Source organism: Sphaerodactylus townsendi, linkage group LG07, assembly GCF_021028975.2.
Source record: "Sphaerodactylus townsendi isolate TG3544 linkage group LG07, MPM_Stown_v2.3, whole genome shotgun sequence".
Lineage (NCBI taxonomy): Eukaryota > Metazoa > Chordata > Lepidosauria > Squamata > Sphaerodactylidae > Sphaerodactylus > Sphaerodactylus townsendi.
This window is the reverse complement of record NC_059431.1, coordinates 10,132,032-10,157,024: the sequence shown is the minus strand read 5'-3', so window position 1 is coordinate 10,157,024 and position 24,993 is coordinate 10,132,032. Positions and strand designations below refer to the sequence as shown.

Here is a 24,993-nt window from a genome sequence, read left to right as displayed (position 1 = left end):
GTATTCATCTGGGATCGCTATTAATCTGTATTGTTTATTATGCCAATAAAAGTATTTTGATTTGAGTTGATATTTGGGGGGCGGAGCCTGGGGGGGGGGGACAGAGATCTCACTGGGGTTCACAGCCACAGAGTTCCCTTACCAAAGCATTCATTTTCTCTAGTAATCTAGATAGGAGCTCTAATTCTGAGGAATCCCCCTATGTCTCAACCACTCTGACTGTCCCCCTATGTCTCCACCTGACCTCTGCATTTGGCAAAGGCCGACCTACTGGTGATCCTGGGCTCCTCCATAAAATGGCTAGCCTCCACCCAGGCCAGGGCCTTCAGGAGCAGCAGTGGCGTAGGAGGTTAAGAGCTCGTGTATCTAATCTGGAGGAACCGGGTTTGATTCCCAGCTCTGCTGCCTGAGCTGTGGAGGCTGATCTGGGGAATTCAGATTAGCCTGTGCACTCCCACACACGCCAGCTGGGTGACCTTGGGCTAGTCACAGCTCTACGGAGCTCTCTCAGCCCCACCCACCTCACAGGGTGTTTGTTGTGAGGGGGGAAGGGCAAGGAGATTGTAAGCCCCTTTGAGTCTCCTGCAGGAGAGAAAGGGGGGATATAAATCCAAACTCTTCTTCTTCTTCAGTGGAACTCCTTGCCACCATCTGTTCAAGCCCTGCAGGATCTTACACAGTTCTGTGGGGCTTGTAAAACAGAATTATTCTGCTGGGCTTCGGGGGGAGGGTGTTATGTGCCACTCAGAGCTCTCTGGAGAAAGAGTGGAATAAAAATAGAATTATAGCTTCCTGGTAAGTTTGGCAAGTATTAATATCCCCATATTGGTCAGGGAGGCTGAGGAACTTGTGTAACCCTGTAAGTTCCTGGCAGAAGTGAAACTGAAACCCTGGTGAAGCAGTCAGTTTCTTCATTGCTGAGTCCCTTTCTTTCTTCTGCCTCCGCCTTCCCCTAGGCTCCTTCGGCTGTGATCTTTCCTTACCTCGTTTGTCTGCTCGCCTAATAAAGTTTCCTAGAATCATGACTGGTATCCGTTGCAAGAAGTTTGGGGGCTGTTTTGAAATCCTCTGAAGGTTGGGAATCCTAGCCTTGGTTCAACATTGCAGGATTGGTGTTGGTGTTTGGCAAAATGGAAGCTGCAGTCTCAGACGGCAAGTTTGATTTGCAGAGATAATTCCTTAGGGGCGAGTTACTTTAAAAAATGTTTTGCAATTTAGTATAAACATCTAGCTAAACTTTTTAACTTTTTTACAAGTCCACCACATATGAAAAAATAACTCAGCTTCTTGAGAGGTGAGAGTTACTTGAACAGCTAATTTTCCTGAGGTTTTCTTCCTTTGTCTTCTCTCGAACAGTATTTTTCAGTCTAATGGACAAAACTAGCTCATGAAAACTGGTTCAGTCTAAGATATATTCAATCTGTCATTCTTATTATTGACTACATCAGATGTTGTTACATTGCTATCATTGATTACCTGGAGGCTGGCAAACAACGGGTGATTCTGCACAGGGCAAGGAAAACAGGTTGAGGCCACTTTCAAAAGCTTGGGGGGGGGAATTTCCACAGAACTCACTCCCCCCCCCACGCTTCTAACCCATTTTATTGGCCAACCTAACTTAGCAATGTTTTTTTTCTTTCATCCATATTGCAAATGCTTTCTGTTTGCCTGTGTGAACTTCAGGAAACAGGAAGCGTTCAATCCCCACCCTCTTCCGTCCACCATTGTGGTGGATTCTCCAGGTGGTCACCATTAGAGTGGATTCTCTAATAGGCAGCTGCCATGTTATGCAAGTAGGTTGGGTGGATTCTTGGGGGAGTGGATTTTCAGGTGGGGGATTCTCGGGATGGATTCTTGAGTGGGGGATTCTTGGGGTGGATTCTCAGTTGGGAGATTATCAGGTGGATTCTTGAATGGGGGATTCTTGGGATGGATTCTTGATTGGGGATTCTTGGGATGGATTCTTGAGTGGGGGATTCTTGGGGTGGATTCTTGAGTGCAGGATTCTTGTGGTGGAGTCTCGGTTGGGAGATTTTCAGGTGGATTCTTGAATGGGGGATTCTTGGGATGGATTCTTGAGTGGGGGATTCTTGGGATGGATTCTCGGTTGGGAGATTTTCAGGTAGATTCTTGAATGGGGGATTCTCGGGATGGATTCTTGAGTGGGGGATTCTTGGGGTGGATTCTTGGTTGGGAGATTTTCAGGTAGATTCTTGAATGGGGGATTCTTGGGGTGGATTTCCGGGGGTGGATCCTCAAGTGAGGGAATTCTCAGCTGGGCGGTTCACATGGAAACAGCATTTCCACACGAACCGTGTTGTCTTCTGCCTCCGAGATTCCAGCAATCCTCGCTGGCCCCTGCAGCCGCTGTGCAAACGGCCGCACGGGCAACAGAAACGGGTTCCATGAATCCATGTTTCCTGTGCGGAATCAGCAATAGCCGTCTTGGACACATCCAAGTCAATCACCCCCTGAAGAAGCTTATCCAGACCCACCATTACTCTGAGCAACTTCCATAGAGCCAGATCCGAAGTTCAAAGCTGGGGTGCCCCCTGACACTTCACCGGGCGTCTGACAAATGATTTTAGAGATTGGATGTTGCCAGATGGGGTCCACTAGAACTTCTCATTGGCCACCGGAGATCTCATTGGCTATGCAGATGAAAATAAAATGGTTTTTGTGGTAGCTGCCACCAGTGTTGGTTTTACTCTCTCTGTCTCTCCTCTTCCCCAGTGTATTTTCATATTTATCTTCCTGTCTCTTTTGTGTGTCTGACCCACTTCCTTTGGCAACCATTTTGTGATTAGCTCCACCCCTTCTGGCCGCCATTGTGGGGTGTGACCACCATGCTGTGTAAGGATTCCAAAAATGCCAACAGTATCAAAAAGTTTGGGGACCTCTGGTTTACAACATAACAGCCAAAGATACTGTAAAACAGCCAAAAAAAATCTAGGAATTCGAACCCTCTATTTCATTTAAAATTCCCTTCTAGATTTTAAACGATTGTTTCACAGAAATAGATAATTGCCTAAATTACATTTCTTCACATTGTAATGGGAATTTGCGTTTTCATTCCTTGTGACCTCTATTGGTCGAATCCCCACTACCGTCTTAGCCAGGTTTCAGAACACAAACTAACCACGTTTGAGCGACGACCTCCCCATTGCTTGTGTGGCAGATTCCGTTTCTGGTGCTCGTTCTCCCCGTTAATCTGTGTTCCGGCAGAACCTGGTTGCTAGTGGCATAGACCCCATTAACATGGTTCAGGGCTGATCCAAGGGGAGGGATGAGGGTTGAAACCCTGACTCGTTTCCCGCCCTGGAGTGTGACGCGGAATTTGGGCAACCAATCAGTGCTGCAATGCCGCAGCGCAACCTTTCCTTGGTTTTCGTTTCCACTTTTGCGATGAAGCCAGCAGGAAGGAGGAATGCATAATGGCGTTAAACACCAGTTCAAAAGCAACGTAACTTTGAATAGTTCATGGTTTACACAGGTAACGATTAACTGTTTGCACAGTTAGACAGTTAAACGTTAAACTTTTACACGCTTTTACACGTTATTTTCAAGGTATTGGTTTTAACCTTTAAGACCTTGAGCGGTCTTGGACCCACATACCTCTCCCCATACTCCCCATACTCCCCACACTACCCTAGTAGGTCCCTCCAAGGAGCGGAGGGAAACCTCCCTACAATGTACGTTTCCGCAGTGGGAAAAAGTCCCGCCCCATCAAGGCACGCCAGCCAATCAGGGGAGACCGTCGAAGCGAGCTCACCTGGTAGTGGGGATTGCTAAGAGTTCTGCAAGCGGGTGTGTCCGCTGTGTGCTCGCTGCGGTGGGGAGGGAGAAACTGATGAAGAGGACACAGTTTCACAATGAACAGGTTTGGATCTGAGTACAAATTTCAAGTGGGGATTCGACCGATTGTGTGTTTTAGAGAAATATTTTGATGGTTCCAAATTTAGTCCAAGGAGGAGGGGCCCTTTGTATCCCTGATACCTTTTTGGATAGTCACCTAGTTGTAATTTTGGAGTTCCTGTTGCCTCTTGGATCCCACATTGTGCAGTTCTGTAGATTTGGGAAGCAGCTGTCTCGAGGTGACTGTCCCTAGGTGACATTTCCTCATTGGGCTTTCCCCGCCTCCAGCGTTGTTCTGCAGACACGCTGCGGCGCATCACCTGCGGATAAATCCTTCCCGGACTCAGGTCCGGGCCTGTTTGTTGTGTTCAACACAAATATCACAAGCTGCAGCTCAGCAGGGGGAACCCAGGAGAGATGGAAGCAGTATGGAACACCTTTTCGTCGGTGGAAACATTTTTCAGAGAAACACCTTGCCCGATGCAGGTAAGACATCTGTGCTTGGTAGTGCTGTTAACTGCCCTCTGACCACTTGGGGGTGGGTGGGGGGGGGGTTACCCTAGTTGGGGTACGGTGGGTTAGGGTGACCTGATCCAGCTTGAGAAACTCCTGGAGATTTAGGGATGGAGCCTGGGGAAAACAGGGACCCCAGTGGTGTACAATGCCATAGACTCCACCCTCCGAAGCATCTATTTTCTCCAGCGGAGCTTATCCCTGTAGTGGGGAGATCAGCTGTAATTCTGGGAGATGATGAAGAAGAAGAGTTCGGATTTATACCCCACCTTTCTCTCCTGTAAAAAGACTCCAAGGTGGCTTACAAGCTCCTTTCCCTTCCTCTCCCCACAACAGACACCTTGTGAGGCAGGTGGGGCTGAGAGAGTTCCAAAGAACTGTGATTAGCCCAAGGTCATCTAGCAGGAATGTAAGAGTGAGGAAGCACATCTGATTCACCAGATAAGCCTCTGCCACTCAGGTGGAGGAGTGGGGAATTGAACCTGGTTCTCCAGATTGGAATCCACCTGCTCTTAACCACGACACCACGCTGGCTGTCAGGTTCCACCACGCTGGCTGTCAGGAAAGAAGAGAGAAAAAGAGAAGAGTTTAGATTTAAATCCCCCCTTTCCCTCCTGTAGGAGACTCAAAGGGGCTTACAATCTCCTTGCCCTTCCTCCCTCACAACAAACACCCTGTGAGTTGGGTGGGGCTGAGAGAGCTCAGAAGAACTGTGACTAGCCCAAGGTCACCCAGCTGGCGTGTGTGGGAGTGTACAGGCTAATCTGAATTCCCCAGATAAGCCTCCACAGCTCAGGCGGCAGAGCTGGGAATCAAACCCGGTTCCTCCAGATTAGATACATGAGCTCTTAACATCCTATGCCAGATTAGATACATGAGCTACACACACACACACACACACACACACACACACAGGTGAACACCTGCATGGACACAAATGAAGTTGCTGTGTACTGAGTGAGACCGTTTGATCTATAAAAGTCAGCATTGCCTGGTTCAGCTGGCAGCAGATTTCTGGGATCTCAGAGTGAGCCCTTTTGAGTCTGCTACCGCTAATTCCTTGTAACAGGACGCCCACTGGATTCCCCAGGGAAAGGAAAGCCTTCGCAAAATTGAAACCTGTCGAGCCAAACTCAGTCGTGGATGTGAAGAGTTTGGATTTATACCTGGCCTCAAGGCGACTTACAAACTCCTTTCCTTTCTTCTCCCCACAACACAGACCTGAGAGAGTTCTGAGAGAACTGTGACTAGCCCAAGGTCTCCCTGCAAGAATGTAGGAGCGGGGAAACAAATCTCGTTCACCAGGCAAGAGTCTGCCGCTCATGTGGAGGAGAGGGGAAATCTCCAGATTAGAGTCCACTGCTCTTAACCACTACTGCACAAAGTTCCCCTGTTTGTAATGCTTGCCTGCAATAGCAAAACCAGAGTGGTTAACTGAGTTGCCAACTGCCAGGGGAGGCCTGGGGATCTCCCAGAGTTATAACTCATCTCCAGGTGACAGAGATTGGAGAAAATGACGCTTTGCAGGGTGAGCTCTATGGCATTACACTCTGCGGAGGTCTGTCTTTCCCCCAAGCTCCACCCCCAAATCTCCAGTAATTTCCCCATCTGGAGTTGGCAACCCTAGCTCGGCAGCCACCCGCCAGGCCACCATACCTGGCTGATGGGCTGCGTTCAGGTGGGTTAGCCCCAGTTTATTGCAAGCCATGCAGAGGCCTGAAAGAACAGGTTGTATGTAGACCCTCCCCTTCTGAAAGAATGCCATAGGGTGGCCGACCTCCAGGGGGCGCAGGAGATCTGCCAGAGTTACAATTTATCTCATTTGTTCATTATTTATTTGCTTCAAACATTTAATCCACTGCTTCTGGGCGGGGCGGGGGGCGGGGAAGAGGTGGCAGTGGCGATTAATTATTATTTATTAATCATTGCCCTCGAGTGTTGGCATCTACCAAAATTTTATGTTGACACTATGTAATTTAAGGGTTTTAAATATATTCTTGATTTATTGTATTTATTGTTTTAACCCTTGTTATGGCCCTTGTTATTTATTGTTTTAACCCTTGTTATTGTTTTAACCCTTGTTATGGCCTTGTACACCGCTCAGAGTCCTCCAGGGGTTGAGCGGTCTATGAAGTTTAATTAACAACAATAATAATAATCCCAATAATCCCAGTAATAATCCCAGTAATCCCAATAGTAGTCGGTGCTCTAGGAGGAATCCCAAGAAACCCTAAAAAGCATCTAAAAAGTCTAAACTTGGACAGAACATCAGTCCACATGCTGCAGAAAGCAGCACTTCTAGGAACTGCGCACATTCTATGCAAATACCTCTAATATCCCAGGTCCTTGGGAAGGACTCGATATTCAGAGATGAATTCCAAACACTTGTGCTGTGTTGTTATGTGTATAACAACAACAACAATAACGGTAGTCTGGTGTTGAATGTGTTATTTTATTATTTCAATTGTCTTAATATGGTACTGATATTTATATTTTAATTTAATTATATTTTAATTGTATTAGTTTTATTAATTTTAATTTTAATTATATTAATTATATTTTAACTTTTAATTTGTTAGTTTGTTTACATTGGTTGCCCGCCCTCCCCTGCAGGACTCAGGGCAGTGAACAACCAAAACAATAGTAAAACAACCATAATGACATATAATATATAATAGAATATAAACACATAATGAGTGTATAATTGATTTTATCTTGTGACCTGCCCTGAGCCTGCAAGGATAGGATGAGAATGAATGAATGAATGAATGAATGAATGAATGAATGAATGAATGGTTGGCTGGTTTGGAAGGCAGACTGCATGGCATTCTACCCCACTAAGTTCTCTTCTCTCCTTAAGCCTCGCTATCCCAAGCTCCACCCCCCTCAAATATCCACACCCGGACTCAGCAACCCTAGCAAGCCAGCAATTTTAAAGCATTCTGCGGGGCAACACATTCCGAGCAGTTGTAGGAATCGGTTGTTACTGGGATCCAGTGTGTCCCCTTGGGGATTTCAGGCTAGATTCAAATCCTGCTGGAGCCAAGCTTGCTGGGTAGCCTCAGGCAATAAGATCCTTCTTCCTCCGTCTGCCACGTGGTGCTATCAAGTTGCTGTTGATGTGTGGCAACCCTGTAGGGTTTCCAGGCAAGAGATGTTCGGAGGTGGTTTGCCATTTCTTGCCTCTGTGACCCTGGACTTCCCAGGTGACGTCTCCTCCAAATCCTGGCCACAGCCGAACTCTGCTTAGCTTCCAAGATCTGATGAGATCAGGCTAGCCAGGACAAGTCTGGTCAGAATTTCTTCAATACTATTTACTGGTAATAATACATTAGTCTGTATAGGTGGCACACCCTCTTCAGAGGCAGATACATGGGCCTGCAGGGTTCCTGCTTGTACAGACAAGCAGCATGGTGTAAAGGTTAAGAGCAGGTGGATTCCAATCTAGAGAACTGGGTTTGCTTCCCCGTTCCTCCACCTGAGTGGTGGAGGCTTATCTGGTGAACCAGACGTGTTTCTGCACTCCTACATTCCTGCTGGGTGACCTTGGGCTGGCCACAGTTCTTTGGAGCTCTCTCAGTCCCACCTACCTCGCAAGGGGTCTGCTGTGAGGAGAGGAAAGGAAAGGAACTTGTAGGCCACCTTGAGTCTCCTCACAGGAGAGAAAGGTGGGAATGTAAATCCATGTGCTGTAATGCACAAGCTAACCACTACACACTGGTTCTCTGGATGACCGTGGGCCACTTGAGTGGGTAAAACTGAAGGAGGGCAGAACAAGATAAGTTGACTTGGGTCAACCTAGGGGAGAAAAGCGAGGTACAAAGATAGTTAAGTAAATGATGGCCCTTACGTACCTTCTGACATGAAGGGGTGCTGCGGCATAGTGGTTAGAGCAGTGGCATTTACTCTGTAGCTCAGTGATGGCGAACCTTTTCGAGACCGAGTGCTCAAATTGCAACCCCAAACCCACTTAATTATCGCAAAGTGCCAACATGGCAATTTAACCTGAATACTGAGGTTTTAGTTTAGAAAAAAACGGTTTGCTCCAAGGCCCGCGTTACTCAGGAGTAAGCTTGGGGAAGCAACCGTGCAATGCTTTGAATGGGTGAATCACAACCCTAGGAAGGTTTACTCAGAAGCTAGGCCACCCTAGATGTGTGTGTGTGTGTGTGTGTGTGTGATTTTCTGCTCCCCCTACATGACGAACTCTGTGCGCGCGTGCCCACAGAGAGGGCTCTGAGTGCCACCTCTGGCACGCGTGCCATCGGTTCGCCACCACTGCTGTAGCTCGTGGTGAGCCATGTTTACAGTTCCCCTCAACTGAAAGAGAAACGTAACTACCGTAAGCCACTTCTGTACCCCAGCAAACACATACGTACATTAACATACAATACAGTATTGCAGAATATTAAATATGCAGTCATCAGCATAACCTTTTTAAATTACTGGTGTATTTCTGAACATGTCTGGTAGGCTCCCCACACAGTTGCTGAGCATTAGCTAGGTCTTGAGTCTCTGACTCTGTGGTATTCAAAAGCACTATTGGGGGCCGGTATCACTGGCTGAAAACTGGGAATACTGACTTTTGGCTGTTCCTACATTACATATCTTTCAAGCTTGTGTTTGAATCCCTTGGCAGAATATACTCATGACATTCAACCCCAGGCTCCTTCCTTCTCAAGTATAATTTTGCCACAGCTTCTTTGCTCTCCTCATGCCCAACGAGCCCTCTGCCCATGCCCAGAGACACCCTTCTCTGCCACAGCTATGCCACCAAAGATATATAATTCTATTTTATTCCGCTCTATTCGGTCAGCGAACCTAACACACCGCGTATGCGAGGTTTTGGGCAGATCTCCTGCCCGGGATTGCTTAGCTTCATGGATCAGGATGCAAAAATAGATGCTTGTTTCAGAATTCAGAGGAGGGGAACGGAGACAGGAATCACAATTGTATCTCCCGGCTTCATCCCAGATGACTTTGCGGGTGCAACCAGGCGCGAGTGATCCTGGGCAAGCAGCAAACACTCTGCGCCTTTCCTTCTGCGCCCTTCAAATTTGTTTTCCACCGCCTCCAATTGCTCACACTTCCTCTTCCTGGGTCCCGAGTTCAGCCCTACAAATAACCATAAGTGTTTCCAGTAACTGACGGACAGAGGAACAAAAGTCTTCCAGGAATTCATAGGGGGCGATGGGTTGTTTCCTAAGCAAACAGCGGCCAGTTGCACGGGCAAAAATAGAGTCTGAGCATGTTTAAATAATTAATGTAGGCGTGTCGGGCAGGGAGAACCAGAATGATGTTGTGGTTATGAGAGGCAGACTTCGATCTGCAGAACCTGGTTTGTTTGAGATCCAGCATGGTGTAGTGGTTAAGAGCAAGTGCGCTCTCATCTGGAGAACCGGGTTTGATTCCCCACTCTGCCACTTGAGCTGTGCAGGCTTATCTGAAGAACCAGATTAGCTTGTGCACTCCAACATATGCCTGCTGGGTGACCTTGGGCTAGTCTCAGTTTTTCGGAGCTCTCTCAGCCCCACCCACCTCACAGGGTGTTTGTTGTGAGGGGAGAAGGGAAAGGAGTCTGTAAGCCCCTTTGAGTCTCCTTACAGGAGAGAAAGGGGGAATATAAATCCAAACAGGAGGAACAGCAGTGGATATAAATTCAAACAGGATATAGCAGTGGATATAAATCCAAACAGTGGATATAAATCCAAAGCAGTGGATATAAATCCAAACAGGAGGAGCAGCAGTGGCGTAGTGGCTAAGAGCAGTGGCTAAGAGCAGGTGCACTCTGATCTGGAGGAACCAGGTTTGATTCCCAGCTCTGCCGCTTGAGTTGTGGAGGCTTATCTGGGGAATTCAGATTAGCCTGTACACTCCCACACACGCCAGCTGGGTGACCTTGGGTAGTCACAGCTTCTCGGAGCTCTCTCAGCCCCACCCACCTCACAGGGTGTTTGTTGTGAGGGGGGAAGGGCAAGGAGATTGTCAGCCCCTTTGAGTCTCCTACAGGAGAGAAAGGGGGGATAAAAATCCAAACTCTTCTCCTTCTCCTTCTTCTTCCTGTTCCTCCATATGAAGCCTGCTGGCTTGGGCAAGTCACAGCTGTCTCCAAATTCTTTCAAACCCACCTACCCCACAAGGTGTCTGTTGTGGGGAGGGAAAGGGATAGTGATTATTTGTAAGTCACTTTGAGACTCCTTAAAGGTAAGAGAGAAGTGTGGTATAAAAACTATCCCTTCTATTTCTTCTAAAAGTGGTGGACTCTTATCTGGTGAGCTGGATTTGTTCCAGTGCTCCTCCACATGAAGCCTGCTGGGTGACCTTGGGCTAGTCACAGTTCTCTCCTAACTCTCTCAGCCCCATCTGCCTCGCAAAGAGTCTGTTGTGAGGAGAGAGGAAGGGAAGGAGTTTGTAAGCTGCTTCAAGACTCTTTAAAGGCCGAGAAAATATGGTATAAAATCAACCTTCTTCTCTGAGGTTTCGCCTCCATTTACCTTGCTTGCAGGATATGAACCTTTAGATTTGCTCTCTCTTATCTGGGAGGCAAAGGCAACTTTAAGATTTAAAAAAAATATAAAACTGCCAACAGACCAGGAGAAAAATGTTCTGTCCCTTAACGTTGACTTGCTGCATGAAAATAGGGAGTTGAAGTTATTCATAGCACAGAGGTAAATAACACTGCTTGCTATTTGCGGAAGATAAATGGATATTTAAAGTGACAACTGGAAGGATCGGTTTAAAAACCGACAACCCTTCAAGGTGGTATGTGGGAAAATAAAGTCCACAGGACGTTGTTTGTGGCACTTAAAGATTTTATGTGGATTTTATAGTTGAGATTATGAAGGGAAACACTGAACACATGAAATGCATGAAATACAGGATGAGATGTTATTATGTGAAAGTCAAATCTGGGTTTTTGTTAAGTCCTTGGGAAACGGTGTCAAAGTACTTGATGGATTCTAATTTTACAGTTAGACACTGGATTCTACCTTTGAAGTTCTTGTCCTGGAGAATGGTATTTTATTTTATTATCCTCACACACAGTATTATCCTTACACACAGGAGAGCAGCAGTGGCGTAGTGGTTGAGAACAGGTGCATTCTAATCTGGAGGAACCGGGTTTGATTCCCCGCTCTGCCGCTTGAGCTGTGGAGGCTTATCTGGGGAATGTGTGCACTCCCACACACGCCAGCTGGGTGACCTTGGGCTAGTCACAGCTCTTCGGAGCTCTCTCAGCCCCACCCACCTCACAGAGTGTTTGTTGTGAGGGGGGGAAGGGCAAGGAGATTGTCAGCCCCTTTGAGTCTCCTGCAGGAGAGAAAGGGGGGATATAAATCCAAAACTCTCTTCTTCCTGTAAGGAGACTCAAGGTGGCTTATAAGCTCCTTTCCCTTCCTCTCCCCACAGCAGACACCTTGTGAGATAGGTGGGGCTGAGAGAGTTCTGAGAGAACTGTGACTTCTAGCCCAAGGTCACCCAGCAGGAACGTAGGAGGGCGGAAACACTTCTGGTTCACCAGATAAGCCTCTGCCACTAAGGAGGAGGAGAGGGGAATCAAACCCGGTTCTCCAGATTGGAATCCACCTGCACTTAACCACTACACCACGCTAGCCACCTAGTCCCCATAAGGAGAGTGCTTATGAGCATGAGCAGAGTTACCTATTCTGAATGGCGTTCCCAAACCCAGAGTTGGCAACTCCTCAAAGACTTTTCCTCTCTCCCGCCTGCCCAAAATGAAACATGGTGACCAGTGGTGGGATCCAAAAATTTTAATAACAGGTTCTGATGGTGGTGGGATTCAACACGCACCTCCAGTCCCTATTGGGCAGGGAGGTTGCTTGAGTAACCCCTTCTCGGCACTCAGAAAAAATTAGAACCCACTTCTAGAGAAGTGGGGAGAACTGGTTGGATCCCACCTCTGATGGTGCCCCTCCACGACATGGTGATGAGATATTCAGGGTCGGGTCAGGCCAGCCAGATGCCTGGGACCGGCGCCTGGAGAAAAAGGAAACGGAGTTTCCCTTCTGGGTAAAAAGTCGGCTTTAGGACCCAGAGGAAGCCTCCGAGAATTGAGGAACTTCAGCTTCTCCGCCTGCCCGGCTGCAGCTACTTTTCCCTACCTGGTTGGGATTCAAACTCTGGACGGGCAGGATGCCGGAGACCCTCTTCAAGGACCACTTTTGGGTGAGCCCCTGTGCCCAGGGGTCAGGGCAGGGAGGGGCTGCCAGCGGCGGAGAGTCCGGTCCAGATGTTGCCAGGGTTCCTTTAAGGGCGGAGGGCAGAGAAAGGGGACCCTATCAGGTGGGGGAAAGCAATACCCCCTTCCCGGGTTGGGGATAGATTCCTTCTCTGCGGGGAGAGAGATCAGTGGGATTCTCTTCTTTTCTGCCTTCCCTCAACCCAATGAAGAAGGGAGGGTAGGTGGTTTGCTCAATGTGCCAGTGGAGGGGGGGGATTCGAACCCGTGTCTTCTCTATCATTGCTGTCCTCGATCCGGTGTTTTGAAACGGCTAAAAAACCCACTGTGGTGTAGGGGTCAGAGTGGCCTGGTAGGACTAGGTTTGAACCCATAGCTCTGCCATTGAAGCCCGAGGGGTGACCTTGGGCCCCTTGCTCTCTTGCAGTGTGACCTACCTTGCAGGGTGGTTGTTGTGCAGGCGAAAAGGAGGAGGGGGGCACTTGATTTATTGATTGACTTGATATCTATCTCGCCCTTCTCCCCGATAGAGACCCCCAAGTGGTTTTCTCTTTTCCATCATTTTATTCTCACAACAACCCTTTGAGGTAGACTAGTTTCAGAGCACATGACTGGCCCAAGGTCACCAAGCAAGCTTCCACTGGAGATTCAAATTTTATTTACTTTGTTTATACCCTTCCTTCCTCCGCACTGGGGAGTGACATAATTCTCCTCTCCTCCCTTTTATCCTTACAACAACCCTTAGAGGTAGGCTTGGCTGGTAGTGTGTGACTGGTCCAAGGTCACCCAGCAAGCTTCCCTGGCAGAGTGGAGATTCGAACCCGGGTTTTCCAGATCCTCATCTGACACTTCATGACGGTGCTGGGAGCCGTTTTTGCCCTACCCCCCCCCCCCCACTTCAATGGAAAGAAAATTGGGGAATAAATCTGAGCCCTTCTGGGGTAGGGCAGTCTACCAAATCTAATGATGAACGAATGAATGAATGAATAAATGTTGAAATGAGATGAATGAATAAATGAAATAAAAGTTGTAGTTTAGGCTAGTTTAGCTCTAATTCTTGCTTGCTGGGTGTAGGCAGACTTTGCTTCTGTGAGAAGGACTTCTTTGGTATTCTGTGTTTGGACGAATTTCCTTGTTCTTAGTTCCCGTCTAGCAGGAGCTGTTATAGGCTATGTATCTGCGAGCCAGGAAATATGTGGTTTTAAGTTCCTTTTAGTAAAAGCCTTGCCTTTCCCTAAGATGTTGTGAGACAATAAAAGTCGAGCCAGTCTTTGTAACAGTCACAGACCAGTGTGAGGTAACAAAATAAAGCAGAAAACATGTTAAAGGATAAAACATACGTATTAAAGCGTAAGACACATACCTGAAAAGGAATGAAACCAAAACCTAATTGTAAGAGGAAGTTGGGGACTCAAAAGGGATGGGAATGTAAAGAAAATAGAATAGACACGTAAATTCTAAAGGGGAATAAAATACAAGAATCTCTGGGAACACTTAAAAATGTTAAATGTTGTCATATTCCTGGCTGAGAGCCTGAATTCTGTTCTGAGTTCTGCCTTGAGGATATTCCTAATAAGGAGAGCACTTATGAGCACGTGCAGAGTTCTTTGCTTTGACTGGTGACTAACCCCAGACAGGAAGACTTCATATATTGTCTCACACTGCACATGAATCTTTGGCCCCTTCCGCACACGCAAAATAATGCGTTTTCAAACCACTTTCACAACTGTTTGCAAGTGGATTTTGCCATTCCGCACAGCTTCAAAAAGCACTGAAAGCAGTTTGAAACTGCATTATTCTGCATATGCGGAATGAGCCTATGACTAAGAAAATTGAGTAGTGGGTTGGGAAACGGTACCCCCTCCCTGCTCAGATCTTGCCACAGTGGTGAAGTCTTTGGCAAATCACAATAGCAACCCTCCTCCCATTTGCAATCAGAAGTAATAAAACTCTTTATTGGTGTTACTGAGGTGACTTTAGATCCGTGGTGGCAAACCTTTGGCACTCCAGATGTTATGGACTACAATTCCCATCATCCCCTGTCAGCATGGTCAATTGGCCATGCTGGCAGGGGATGGTGGGAATTGTAGTCCATAACATCTGGAGTGCCAAAGGTTCGCCACCACTGCTTTAGATAGTCACAAAATTTTATAATCATGGCAAGTTTCATTGAAGTGTGCTGGATTTCAAAACTCTCTTTGTTAGCAACTTGGGAACCGGAATTTGTGCAATAGTGTGAGTTGATTGACTTGCTTATTAAGTGCTCTGGGCTTCTTGGGGAAAATATGTATATTGGCGGTGATTTTTTATTTAAAAAAAAGGTATGCTCCCAATTTCTGTGAGTTTCTAAGGCATCACTCCCCTCCATTGGAAAACTTAACTTGGAAATTTGACTGGCACCAAAGCTTTTTAAATTCTACATTGACTTGGGTTTTAATGGCTACTGGGCTGAATTTTATTGTATTGTGGTGTGTGTTGTTTGTGAGCTGCCTTTGGCTGGGGCAGGGCTGGATATAAGCCCAAAGTAAAGTACAAATGCGAGGTTTTCTTCAAAAAGAAGAGCAATGGAAAGTGATCAATGTATTGTTGGGGATTTTACAGCTGGAATCAATTGGCTGTTGTGGGTTTTCCAGGCTGTGTGACCACGATCTGGTGGTTTTTGCTCTTAACATTTTGCCCACATCTCTGGCTGGCATGGGTGAAACGTCAGGAACAAAAACCACCGGATTGTGGTCACACAACCTGGAAAACCCACAACAGTCAGAGATGGGGGCTCTTTATAATATTGGCTTTGTTTAGAAATGCATTGGCATAAGGGTAGCAAACGGAGATCTATAAGCAGACTGTGGATTCTCTAATCTTGCACCGGATTTGCAATGAGGCAACTTGCTAATTTTCCCCTTCCTTCCCAAATTTAAACGGTGTCCGATTGTCCCCTTTCTGTAAGTAAATGTGTGTCACTTTCTCCAAGTCCTGACAGGTATCAGAAGGTTAACCCTGCTCATTTCCCCCTCTTGGTTCAACGCCAGATTATTTAGACCCCTTCTGCACATGCAGAATAATGCACTTTCAATCCACTTTCACAATTGTTTGCAAGTGGATTTGGCTGTCCCACATAGTAAAATCCAGCTGCAAAGTGCATTGAAAGTGGATTGAAAGTGCATTATTCTGCATGTGCGGAAGGGGTCTAACAGACAGTCGAGCTGTCCTCCTAGGGAAGGAGGATTCCCCAGAATTCTGAGCGTTTCTCCACAGCCATTTTGGGAGAAAGAGTCTGAGTAACCAGAGATGTGTGTTTGAAGTTCCATTGACGTTCCCAACTCTGGCCTGGACAATTCCTGGAGACTTGGTCCTCCAGAGGGTGGAGTCTAAGGAGGCAGAGCTTGGAGGGAATGTGATGTCACTCTAGAACACAGGTGTCAAACTCACGGCCCTCCAGATGTTATGGACTACAGTTCCCATCATCCCCTGCCAGCACGATGCTGGCAGGGGATGATGGGAACTGTAGTCCACAACATCTGGAGGGCCGCGAGTTTGACACCTAGGCTCTAGAACTTCTGTTTCTGCTGGACTTCATGGTATGCCATACAGCCTCCGCTCCGAAGTTGCCCTTTCCCCCAAATCTCCATCGTCTGATGATCTGATGTACTATTCCCCATCAACGTAGGTGATGATTGGAAACTTTTCTTTTTATATGAAGCTGGATCGATGGCGTAAAAAAAAAAACAACTTGAAGATTTATACATCGATAACGATTACGATATCACAGTCTAACCGGTAAACATGTTGTGGAGTTGGTGTACACATTACAGCGATTTAAAGATTCAAGGATGGTTTCTCTAATAATATTAGAATGTCACATCGGGATCCATTACATCATGTACGAGCCTGTGTGGTGTAGTGGTTACGAGAAGGTGAATTGTAATCTGAAGAACTGGGTTTGATTCCCTACTCCTCCTCAAGAGTGGCAGAGGCTTATCTGGTGAACCAGATGTGTTTCTGCACTCCTAGATTCCTGCTGGGTGGCCTTGGGCTAGTCACAATTCTCTCCAAACTTTCTCAGCCCCACCTACCTCACAAGGTGTCTGTTGGGGGGGAGAGGAAGGGAAAGGAGCTTGTAAGCCACCTGGAGTCTCCTTACAGGAGAGAAAGGTGGGGTATAAATCCAAACTTCTCCTCCTCCTCCTCTTAATTAACACAGTTTGGGTAGATGTCTTCTCTGTTTAGTTCTTATCTATCCCACAGTTTCCTTTCTAATTTGACTCTCAAATATATTGTGAAAATCAATAAAGATTATTTTTAAAAACCACAGGCGATGTATAAGACCCTGCTTTTCGAATGAATGGGTCAGATATGGGCAGCTTCACACCCTCCGCAGTTCCTGCTGTTTTGGCCCTTTACGCTTGCCTTTGTCTCCCGCTGTTGAAGTGGGTGAAGTCTTAACAGTGTGGCTACAGCCATTCCAGATGTGTGAGAACTGCATTTCCTCTGCCTGTTAGCTTTCGCTAAGCCCTGGGAGAATGCCTTTATTGTTTCCTTCTGTTATTATGTAAATATACACGATACAAGCTGCAGGAGCCATTCCTGCGATAAAACAGTTCCTGGTTCGGACGAAGTTTGCAGCCTTCGGTATTGCTTCCTGTTCCTTTGGTTTGCCACTGTCTCTTGTAGCGCTTAAAGGATGCGTGGGAAACCAAGGCTGAGTAGAGGAGCAAATTGAAAGGAAGTTGGGCAGTTTTGTGCTGGGAACACCATCCGTGTAAGAATGTTTCTGGGCACCAGCCCAATGACACCAAACAGTGTGGCGGCTTTCGAGTCCTCCCAGAACTATTCGTCAGACCAGATGTTATAAAATTCAAACGGATCATTTTTTGTGACTGGCTTTTACTGTGTGAAACGGCAAGGGCGCTTTGCAAACAATCCCCAAAGTCCGTTGTGGGATTCAAATAATTTAAAGACCGAGCTTCTGATGGTGGGACTCAGTGGTGGGATTGCAACCGGTTCTCTGAGCTAGACAAAAGAATTAGCTACCGGTTCTACCCAACTGGTGTGAATAGGCTGAATCTCACCACTGCCAAAAGTGCATTGCAAGCAGATTTAACAACAACAACCACCACCTTTATTTGGCATTTAAAAATAGGTTCTAGAGCGTTGCCAGACATTTTTGAAATACAAATCAAGAGTACATTCAGAGCGCAGACAGGAAGACTGTATATAGCAGTATACATTACTTAGAAAGTTCTGTCACTTGTAAAAGAAATTTTGCTACTTTTTCCAAGAGCATGACATCTGTGTTGTTTAACAGAAGCTCCACAACAGAACAGTCAGAGTCACTTTCAGATTTGTCTAGGGTCGTGGTGGCGAACCTTTGGCACTCCAGATGTTATGGACTACAATTCCCATCAGCCCCTGCCAGCATGGCCAATTGCCAGCATGGCCAATTGCTGGATGGGCTGATGGGAATTGTAGTCCATAACATCTGAAGTGCCAAAGGTTCGCCACCACTGGTCTAGGGCCAGCCTGGGAGAGAAATTCCCGATGCCCACATATCTCGGACAGTCAAGAATAATGTGAGCAAGAGTCTCCACTTGATTTTTACAGTGTGGACAAACCCGATCCTGGAGAGGGATGGATAAGTAACGACCCTTTGTAATGGCCGATGGGAAGGTATTGGATCTGGCCCTTGTGATGATCCATCTCCGTTGGGGTTCAGTTAATAATTCAAGATATTTGGCTATGTGCCCCTGTTCCGGTATTACTCCGACAGAGAGGGGTGAGCATGATTTATTTGCTTGCCCCAGCAGGCAGATTTAAAGTGCATTGTGGCTTGTTTGGCAGGCTGACTCCTGATTTTCTGGGAGGCCAATCTGTCAGCTTGGGAATCGGCTCCGGTACGAATGCTGCGTGGCCCTCCTTCGCCTCCTCCCTCGTGGTTTTCAGCGTCAAGTTGTGCCGTAGGTCTTCTGGCCGGCCGAGAAGAATCCGGTTTCAGGTTGTTGCAGGCCAGGGATTGTAAAAGCGAGCCAGTTTTACTGGCTCTAAAAGCCGGTTTGGGTTTTGTGTTATGCAGACTCTGCAAAGTCCTTCAGAGTTTGGGGACACGTACCTGCACTTAACCCCTCCTGTATCCTGCAAATGGCCCAGATTATATTATTCCCGAACAAAGGGTTGGGAGGGGGGAGAGAAACAACTAAAAAAAACAGGGCGGGGGGGGGGGGGTTGGGGAGTTTGCAACCTAACCCGCTTTGCAAGCTTGTTGTGAGGACAGGATGAGAAAGGGAGGTGCGTATATGCTGCCCTGAACTCTTGAGAGAAAAGGGAAGATTGTTTAAAAATGTGCCAGACAGTTGCCATCTCCAGCCGGGAGAATTCCCAGAGATTCAGGAATGGGGAATGTGGAAGGAGATTTCACCTAGACCAGTGGTGGCAAACCTATGGCACGGGTGCCAGAGGTGGCACTCAGAGCCTTCTCTGTGGGCACGTGGGCACAGAGTTCGTCATGTGATAATAGTGTAATTATTTCAGGGAGATTATTAGCATTAAACCTAAAGCCTAGTTTTGGGGAAGCAGTGTAGGTCACCCTGTTAAGCGCTGTTAAACCCTACTGATTTTCATGGGAAGAACGAAAGCGTGATCCTTTACCTGGGAGGAAGCTCGGTTGCTGGCAATGGGGTTTGCTTCTAAGTAAACCCTCCTAGGGTCGTGATTCACCTGTTCGAAGCGTTGCACAGTTGCTTCAAAGCAAAGCCACCGACTACCACCAAGCTTACTCCCGAGTAACGCGCACCTTGGAACCAACCATTTTTTCTATACTAAAACCTCCATATTCAGGTTAAAATGCCATGTTGGTACTTTGTGATAAATAAGTGGGTTTTGGGTTGCAGTTTGAGCACTCAGTCTCAAAAAGGTTCGCCATCACTGACCTAGACTCTGAAATGGCCGTTTTCTCCAGGGAAAATGGTTGTTCTAGTCTGGAAATTGGTTGTAATTTGGGGAAGTTTTCAGGCTTCCACCTGAAGGCTGATAACTTTGCAGATAAGGTACTGGTCAGGGAAAGAAGAAGAGCTGGTTATTATAACCCAGCAGTGGTGTAGGAGGTTAAGAGCTTGTGTATCTAATCTGGAGGAACTGGGTTTGATTCCCAGCTCTGCCGCCTGAGCTGTGGAGGCTTATCTGGGGAATTCAGATTAGCCTGTGCACTCCCACACACGCCAGCTGGGTGACCTTGGGCTAGTCACAGCTTCTCGGAGCTCTCTCAGCCCCACCCACCTCACAGGGTGTTTGTTGTGAGGGGGGAAGGGCAAGGAGATTGTGAGCCCCTTTGAGTCTCCTGCAGGAGAGAAAGGGGGATATAAATCCAAACTCCTCCTTCTCCTCCTCCTCTTCTCCTTCTCCTTCTTCTCCTCCTTCTCCTCCTCCTCCTCTTCCTCCTCCTCCTCCTCCTTCTTCTTCTTCAGGAGTCTCAGAGCAGCTTACAAGCTCCTTTCCCTTCCTCTGCCCACAACCTACACCTTGTGAGGCAGGTGGGACTGAGAGAGTTCCGAGAGAACTGTGACTAGCCCAAGGTCACCCAGCAGGAATATAGGAGTGCGGAAACACATCTGGTTCACCAGATAAGCCTCCGCCACTCAGGTGGAGGAACGGGGAATCAAACCCAGTTCTCTAGATTGGAATCCATCTGCTCTTAACCAATACACCACGCTGCTTGTCTGTACAAACTGTACCCAACAAGGCTATAGCTATATTAAGATCAATGTTCTTATCAATACATCATTTCTTATATACAAGCAATACACTTACATAAAGCAGAGTGTGTTGTCCATTATGATAAATTGCTCGAAATTTAACTTGCCAAAAAGTATGAGTGTCCACCGAATCAAATCTGTGTTTATATAAAATCCTCTTGAAGGTGTAATAAAGACTTCAAGTTTATTGCTTGTATATAAGAAATATATGTATTTATAAGAAAATCTGTCTTAATGTAGGTGGATTCTGTAAATCACATGTATAATAGGTTGCAGTCATGATAAAGGAACCGGTTTTCCTTTTTCCTGTTCAAGTGTGTACCTTTCACTGTTCAGGCAGCGATTTGAGCCCATGGAAACAATCCGGGTTGCTTTCGCATCTTCGCTCAAAGATGTTTCTCTTCTTCTTTTTAAATTCCCTGCAACACATGCGTAGCTGTGCAGGCAGACAGAAACGACCCCCACAGCCTTGCTGATTGTCCCACAATATGATTCGCTGCACCTGCGTAGCTGCACATGTGCAACACAGAAAAGAAAAAAGGGACCTCTTTGCAATGTCCAGGCAATAATGAATGTGTTGCTGTAGATCTATGTGGTGGTCGTACTAGCTGCCATGGGTAGAAAATGTGCTTGCAGCCAGAGGTGGCATCCAGCAGGTTCTCACCAGTTCCCGAGAGCGGGTTACTAATTATTTGTGTGTGCCGAGAGGGGGTTACTAATTGGGTCCGCTTTTCCACCTCCACGCCCTCGCCTCCCCGAGAGGCATCCTGCCTTTGAACGTGAAGGTTCCGTATAGCAATGGCGACTAATAACGTAACTCCCTGAACTGGGTTAATCCCTTCCAGGTACTGCAATTCATGGATTCTCAGCCTTCCGTACCTTTTATCTCACCAGTCTCTATCAAAGAACCTGTGTGTTTCACCATTGCTGTGTTCAGATTTGTGAGTTGGGGCATTTTCTATAATGGGATGATGATTTAGAAATGACCTGGTGCAAAAAAAATTTGGGGGGGGGGTCGTGGTGGGGTGGCTGCCCATGGGGGCGGGGCATCCAACTCAGGTTTTGCCCAGGGCTCAGGTTTGCCTAGGTACGCCTCTGCCCCCTTTGCTGGGGGGGGGGGCTGGCGAGGGAACCTGTTACTAAAAATTTTGGATCCCACCACTGCTTGCAGGACTTTGTACCTTGTTGGGAACTCGAAGAATCTGCCCACAATGTGCTGAGCAGCCTGCACAGAATGGCTGGTGGGTGGATTCTCCCTGACAGTGGACTGCGTGGAACCTAAAGCGAATGGGTGGAAAGGAGGGAAATAAACACTCTCCGGCCTGCTGTGTTCGCACAGGAGTGCCCCCAACCCCGGGATTGTGCAGCAGGACCACTAGTTTAGCAGTCTTCAAAGATCCTGGGTTGACAGGAATGTAACTGGCCAAACTCATGTTGGCAACGGGACCAGTGCGAAGTACCCGACGGTTTGTATAGCGCAGTGATGGCGAACCTTTTTGAGACCGAGCGCCCAAATTGCAACCCAAAACTCACTTATTTATCGCAAAGTGCCAACACCAGCAATTTAACCTGAGCACTGCGGTTTTGGTTTAGAAAAATCAGTTGGCTCCAAGTTGCTCATTACTCGGGAGTAAGCTTGGTGGTAGTCGGTGGCTTTCCTTTGAAGCAACTGTGCAACACTTCGAATGGGCGAATCACAAACCTAGGAGGGTTTAGAAGCTAGCCCCATTGTCAGCCACCGAGCTTACTCCCAGGTAAAGGATCGCGCTTTAGTTCTTCCCATGAAAATCAGTGGGGTTTAACAGCACTTGACAGGGTTACCTACATGTCATGCCCAGCGGTCCAGGTCAGCCTAGATGTTTGGGGGGTGATTTTCCACCCCCCACCATGACAAACTCTGTGCATGTGTGCCCACAGAGAGGGCTCTGAGTGCCACCTCTGGCACCCGTGCCATAGGTTCGCCACCACTGGTATAGCGTCCTGCGCCCGTTATATTTGCCCTCTGCTGAGTCCACCGCAGTTATCATCTTGTTGGGTACAGTTCCCGTTTGTGATATTTGTTTAACAAAACGTTGCTTTGCAGAAGCAAATATATCATTGGGCCCTCCCTGTGGATGACATGGACCTGGAAAATATTTCCAGAATTTCCCGGTACCAAATTTGGTTAGAAGACAAAGAAGAGTTTGCATTTATTTCCCCCCTTTCTCTCCTGTAGGAGACTCAAAGGGGCTTACAATCTCCTTGCCCTTCCCCCCTCACAACAAACCCCCTGTGAGGTGGGTGGGGCTGAGAGAGCTCCGAGAAGCTGTGACTAGCCCAAGGTCACCCAGCTTGGCATGTGTGGGAATGTACAGGCTAATCCGAATTCCCCAGATAAGCCTCCACAGCTCAGACGGCAGAGCTGGGAATCAAACCCGGTTCCTCCAGATCAGAGTGCACCTGCTCTTAGCCACTGCTCTTAGCCACTACGCCACTGCTGCTCCTGTTTTGGCTTACAAAACTGTAAAATAATAGGGCCCTGATACCGGTAGTATCATGCAAATTTGACAGGGAATGAAGGAGAAAACCACATTGTATACACGTGAGATGTTGCCATTTTGACCTCTTCAGTGAAAATAGTCTTGAGAAGCCAAGCTGGGAAAGTATTTTTGCTGAAGACCATTGCGGGCTGCTGCAGTTCAGAGTAGCAGCAACTGATTCAGTGGATCAATCAATTCTCTCTCAGCCTAACTTACCTCACAGCCCGTCCTATTCCTCTCAACTCAGATTTTTCACAAATCATTAAACTAGCGATCTTTTTAGAAAAACCCGGGTTGAAGGTGCTCCCATGCATACACAACAGGCGGGAGACACTTTATTTTTCCCGCTAGCCAACCAATTTCCCCCTCTCTTCCTCCTTTCCACCCTTTTATTTTTGTTTCTGCTGCTGTCCGCCATTTTGGGATGATTGTGCCCGTCCGCCATTTTGTGCCGTCTGTCCAGCACGCTGCAGGCTGATTCTCCGACAGACCACCAGTTTACAAATGGTCATTACCCCACTTACCTCGACCAAAGGTTGCTGCGCGCTACTCCCAGCGCGCGTCATTTCTGGCGCACTCCCGGGCTTCCCCACGTCATCAAAAGGCGCCGTTTCGAGGAGCGCCAGGAATGACGTGTGCTGAGGGGGCGTGACAGCGGCAGCGTCGGGGCGGCTGCGTTGTCACCGCCCCTGTAGTGGGGAGTGCCGGGGGACCCCACGCTACTTGGGGAGAGTAGCCCGCAGCAGCAGGTAAGGGGGGAAACGACCAAAGTCTCCCAAGCACATTCTCTCCCCCGTGTTTATGCTTGCCATTTCACTCAAACATATACAGAGACACACTCATTATTTGCCTGGCCATTGCAGGAAAGTCCCTTTTTCTCATTTTTTAACAACGTTGTGCATTGGAAATGCAACGCTACACAGATGTGCTTGATTGTAGCCCAGACTGAGCGTTTGTTAGGTGAAATGGGGGAAATTGACACGGCTCTGAGGATTCATTTCTTTATGCTTTTGAAGCTACACATGCATTGTAGGGAGGGGGGGAAAAAATCAAAAATGTGTTTTCGTGCAGAGGGACCAAAACAAGCCAGATTGTTTTCATGAGCTCAGATTTCTTCCTGATCTGGTAAAAGGCACACATGGGAACGTAAAAAGGGAAAACGGATTCATTTATAATGATTGCGGCTCCTTATAAGTGTGCTGTGCGGAATCCACCAAAGAAAGTGAGAAAATGCTGTGGAGTCTGAGACTCAGAGAGCGTACCGCCGCTTCCGCTACTGAGACTCAGAGAGCGTACCGCAGCAGTGGCGTAGGAGGTTAAGAGCTCGTATATCTAATCTGGAGGAACCGGGTTTGATTCCCAGCTCTGCCGCCTGAGCTGTGGAGGCTTATCTGGGGAATAGCCTGTACACTCCCACACACGCCAGCTGGGTGACCTTGGGCTAGTCACAGCTTCTCAGAGCTCTCTCAGCCCCACCTACCTCACAGGGTGTTTGCTGTGAGGGGGGGAGGGCAGGGAGATTGTAAGCCCCTTTGAGTCTCCTGCAGGAGAGAAAGGGGGGATATAAATCCAAAACTCTTCTCTTCCACGGCCGTACGCACTCTGAGTCTCAGACTCCAAACAGTGAGTCAAAGTGATAGAGAGGTCATGGCCTGTTCTCAGACTCCAAACGGATTCATTTATAATGATTGCAACTCCTTATAAGCATGCTGTGCGGAATCCACCAAAGAAAGTGAGAAAATGTTGGCTGGAAAGAAGATTCCCTACAGCAGAGGTACTCAACCTTTTTGTGCCCGTGGGCCAGTTCGGAATTTTGACCTGGCAAGGTGTGTGCAGAGACAAAATGGCTGCCACAAAATGGTTGCCCCAGGAGGGGGAGCCAGCTACCAAGCGACTGTCATGGCTTAACTTCAGTAACACAAGGTAGATCCTTGTGCTGGGCTGGCAGCGGCTGCCAAAACAACATTTTAAAAAGTCTGCACAGCCAATCAGAAGGCTTGCTGGACAAAACCCCCACCCACTGCCTAAAATCACCTGCAGGTGCAAGGAAAGATATTGGTGGTTGCCATGGCATCCTGGGCACCAGGTTGAGTGCAGTGCCCCAAGAGCTGCAATCTGTACAGCAAAGGGATGGCATCAGAGCAGTAGAGAGGAAGAGATGAAC

The 24,993-nt window shown here is 47.5% G+C and overlaps 1 protein-coding gene across 3 annotated transcripts in view; it reads left to right on the top strand.

The window, feature by feature from the left end:
- The first annotated feature begins 4,217 nt into the window (after window positions 1-4,217).
- PSTPIP2 (proline-serine-threonine phosphatase interacting protein 2) overlaps window positions 4,218-24,993 on the top strand; it is a 62,907-nt gene continuing 42,131 nt past the window's right edge. For 2 of the 3 annotated variants that reach the window (XM_048503922.1, XM_048503920.1), the window contains exon 1: window positions 4,218-4,341. In XM_048503922.1, the coding sequence (XP_048359879.1) occupies window positions 4,273-4,341 (69 nt within the window). In that variant the 5' untranslated portion in view covers window positions 4,218-4,272. Of the gene's footprint in view, window positions 4,342-12,498; window positions 12,553-24,993 lie in introns of those variants that run through there. The other variant, XM_048503921.1, reaches the window with a different exon arrangement.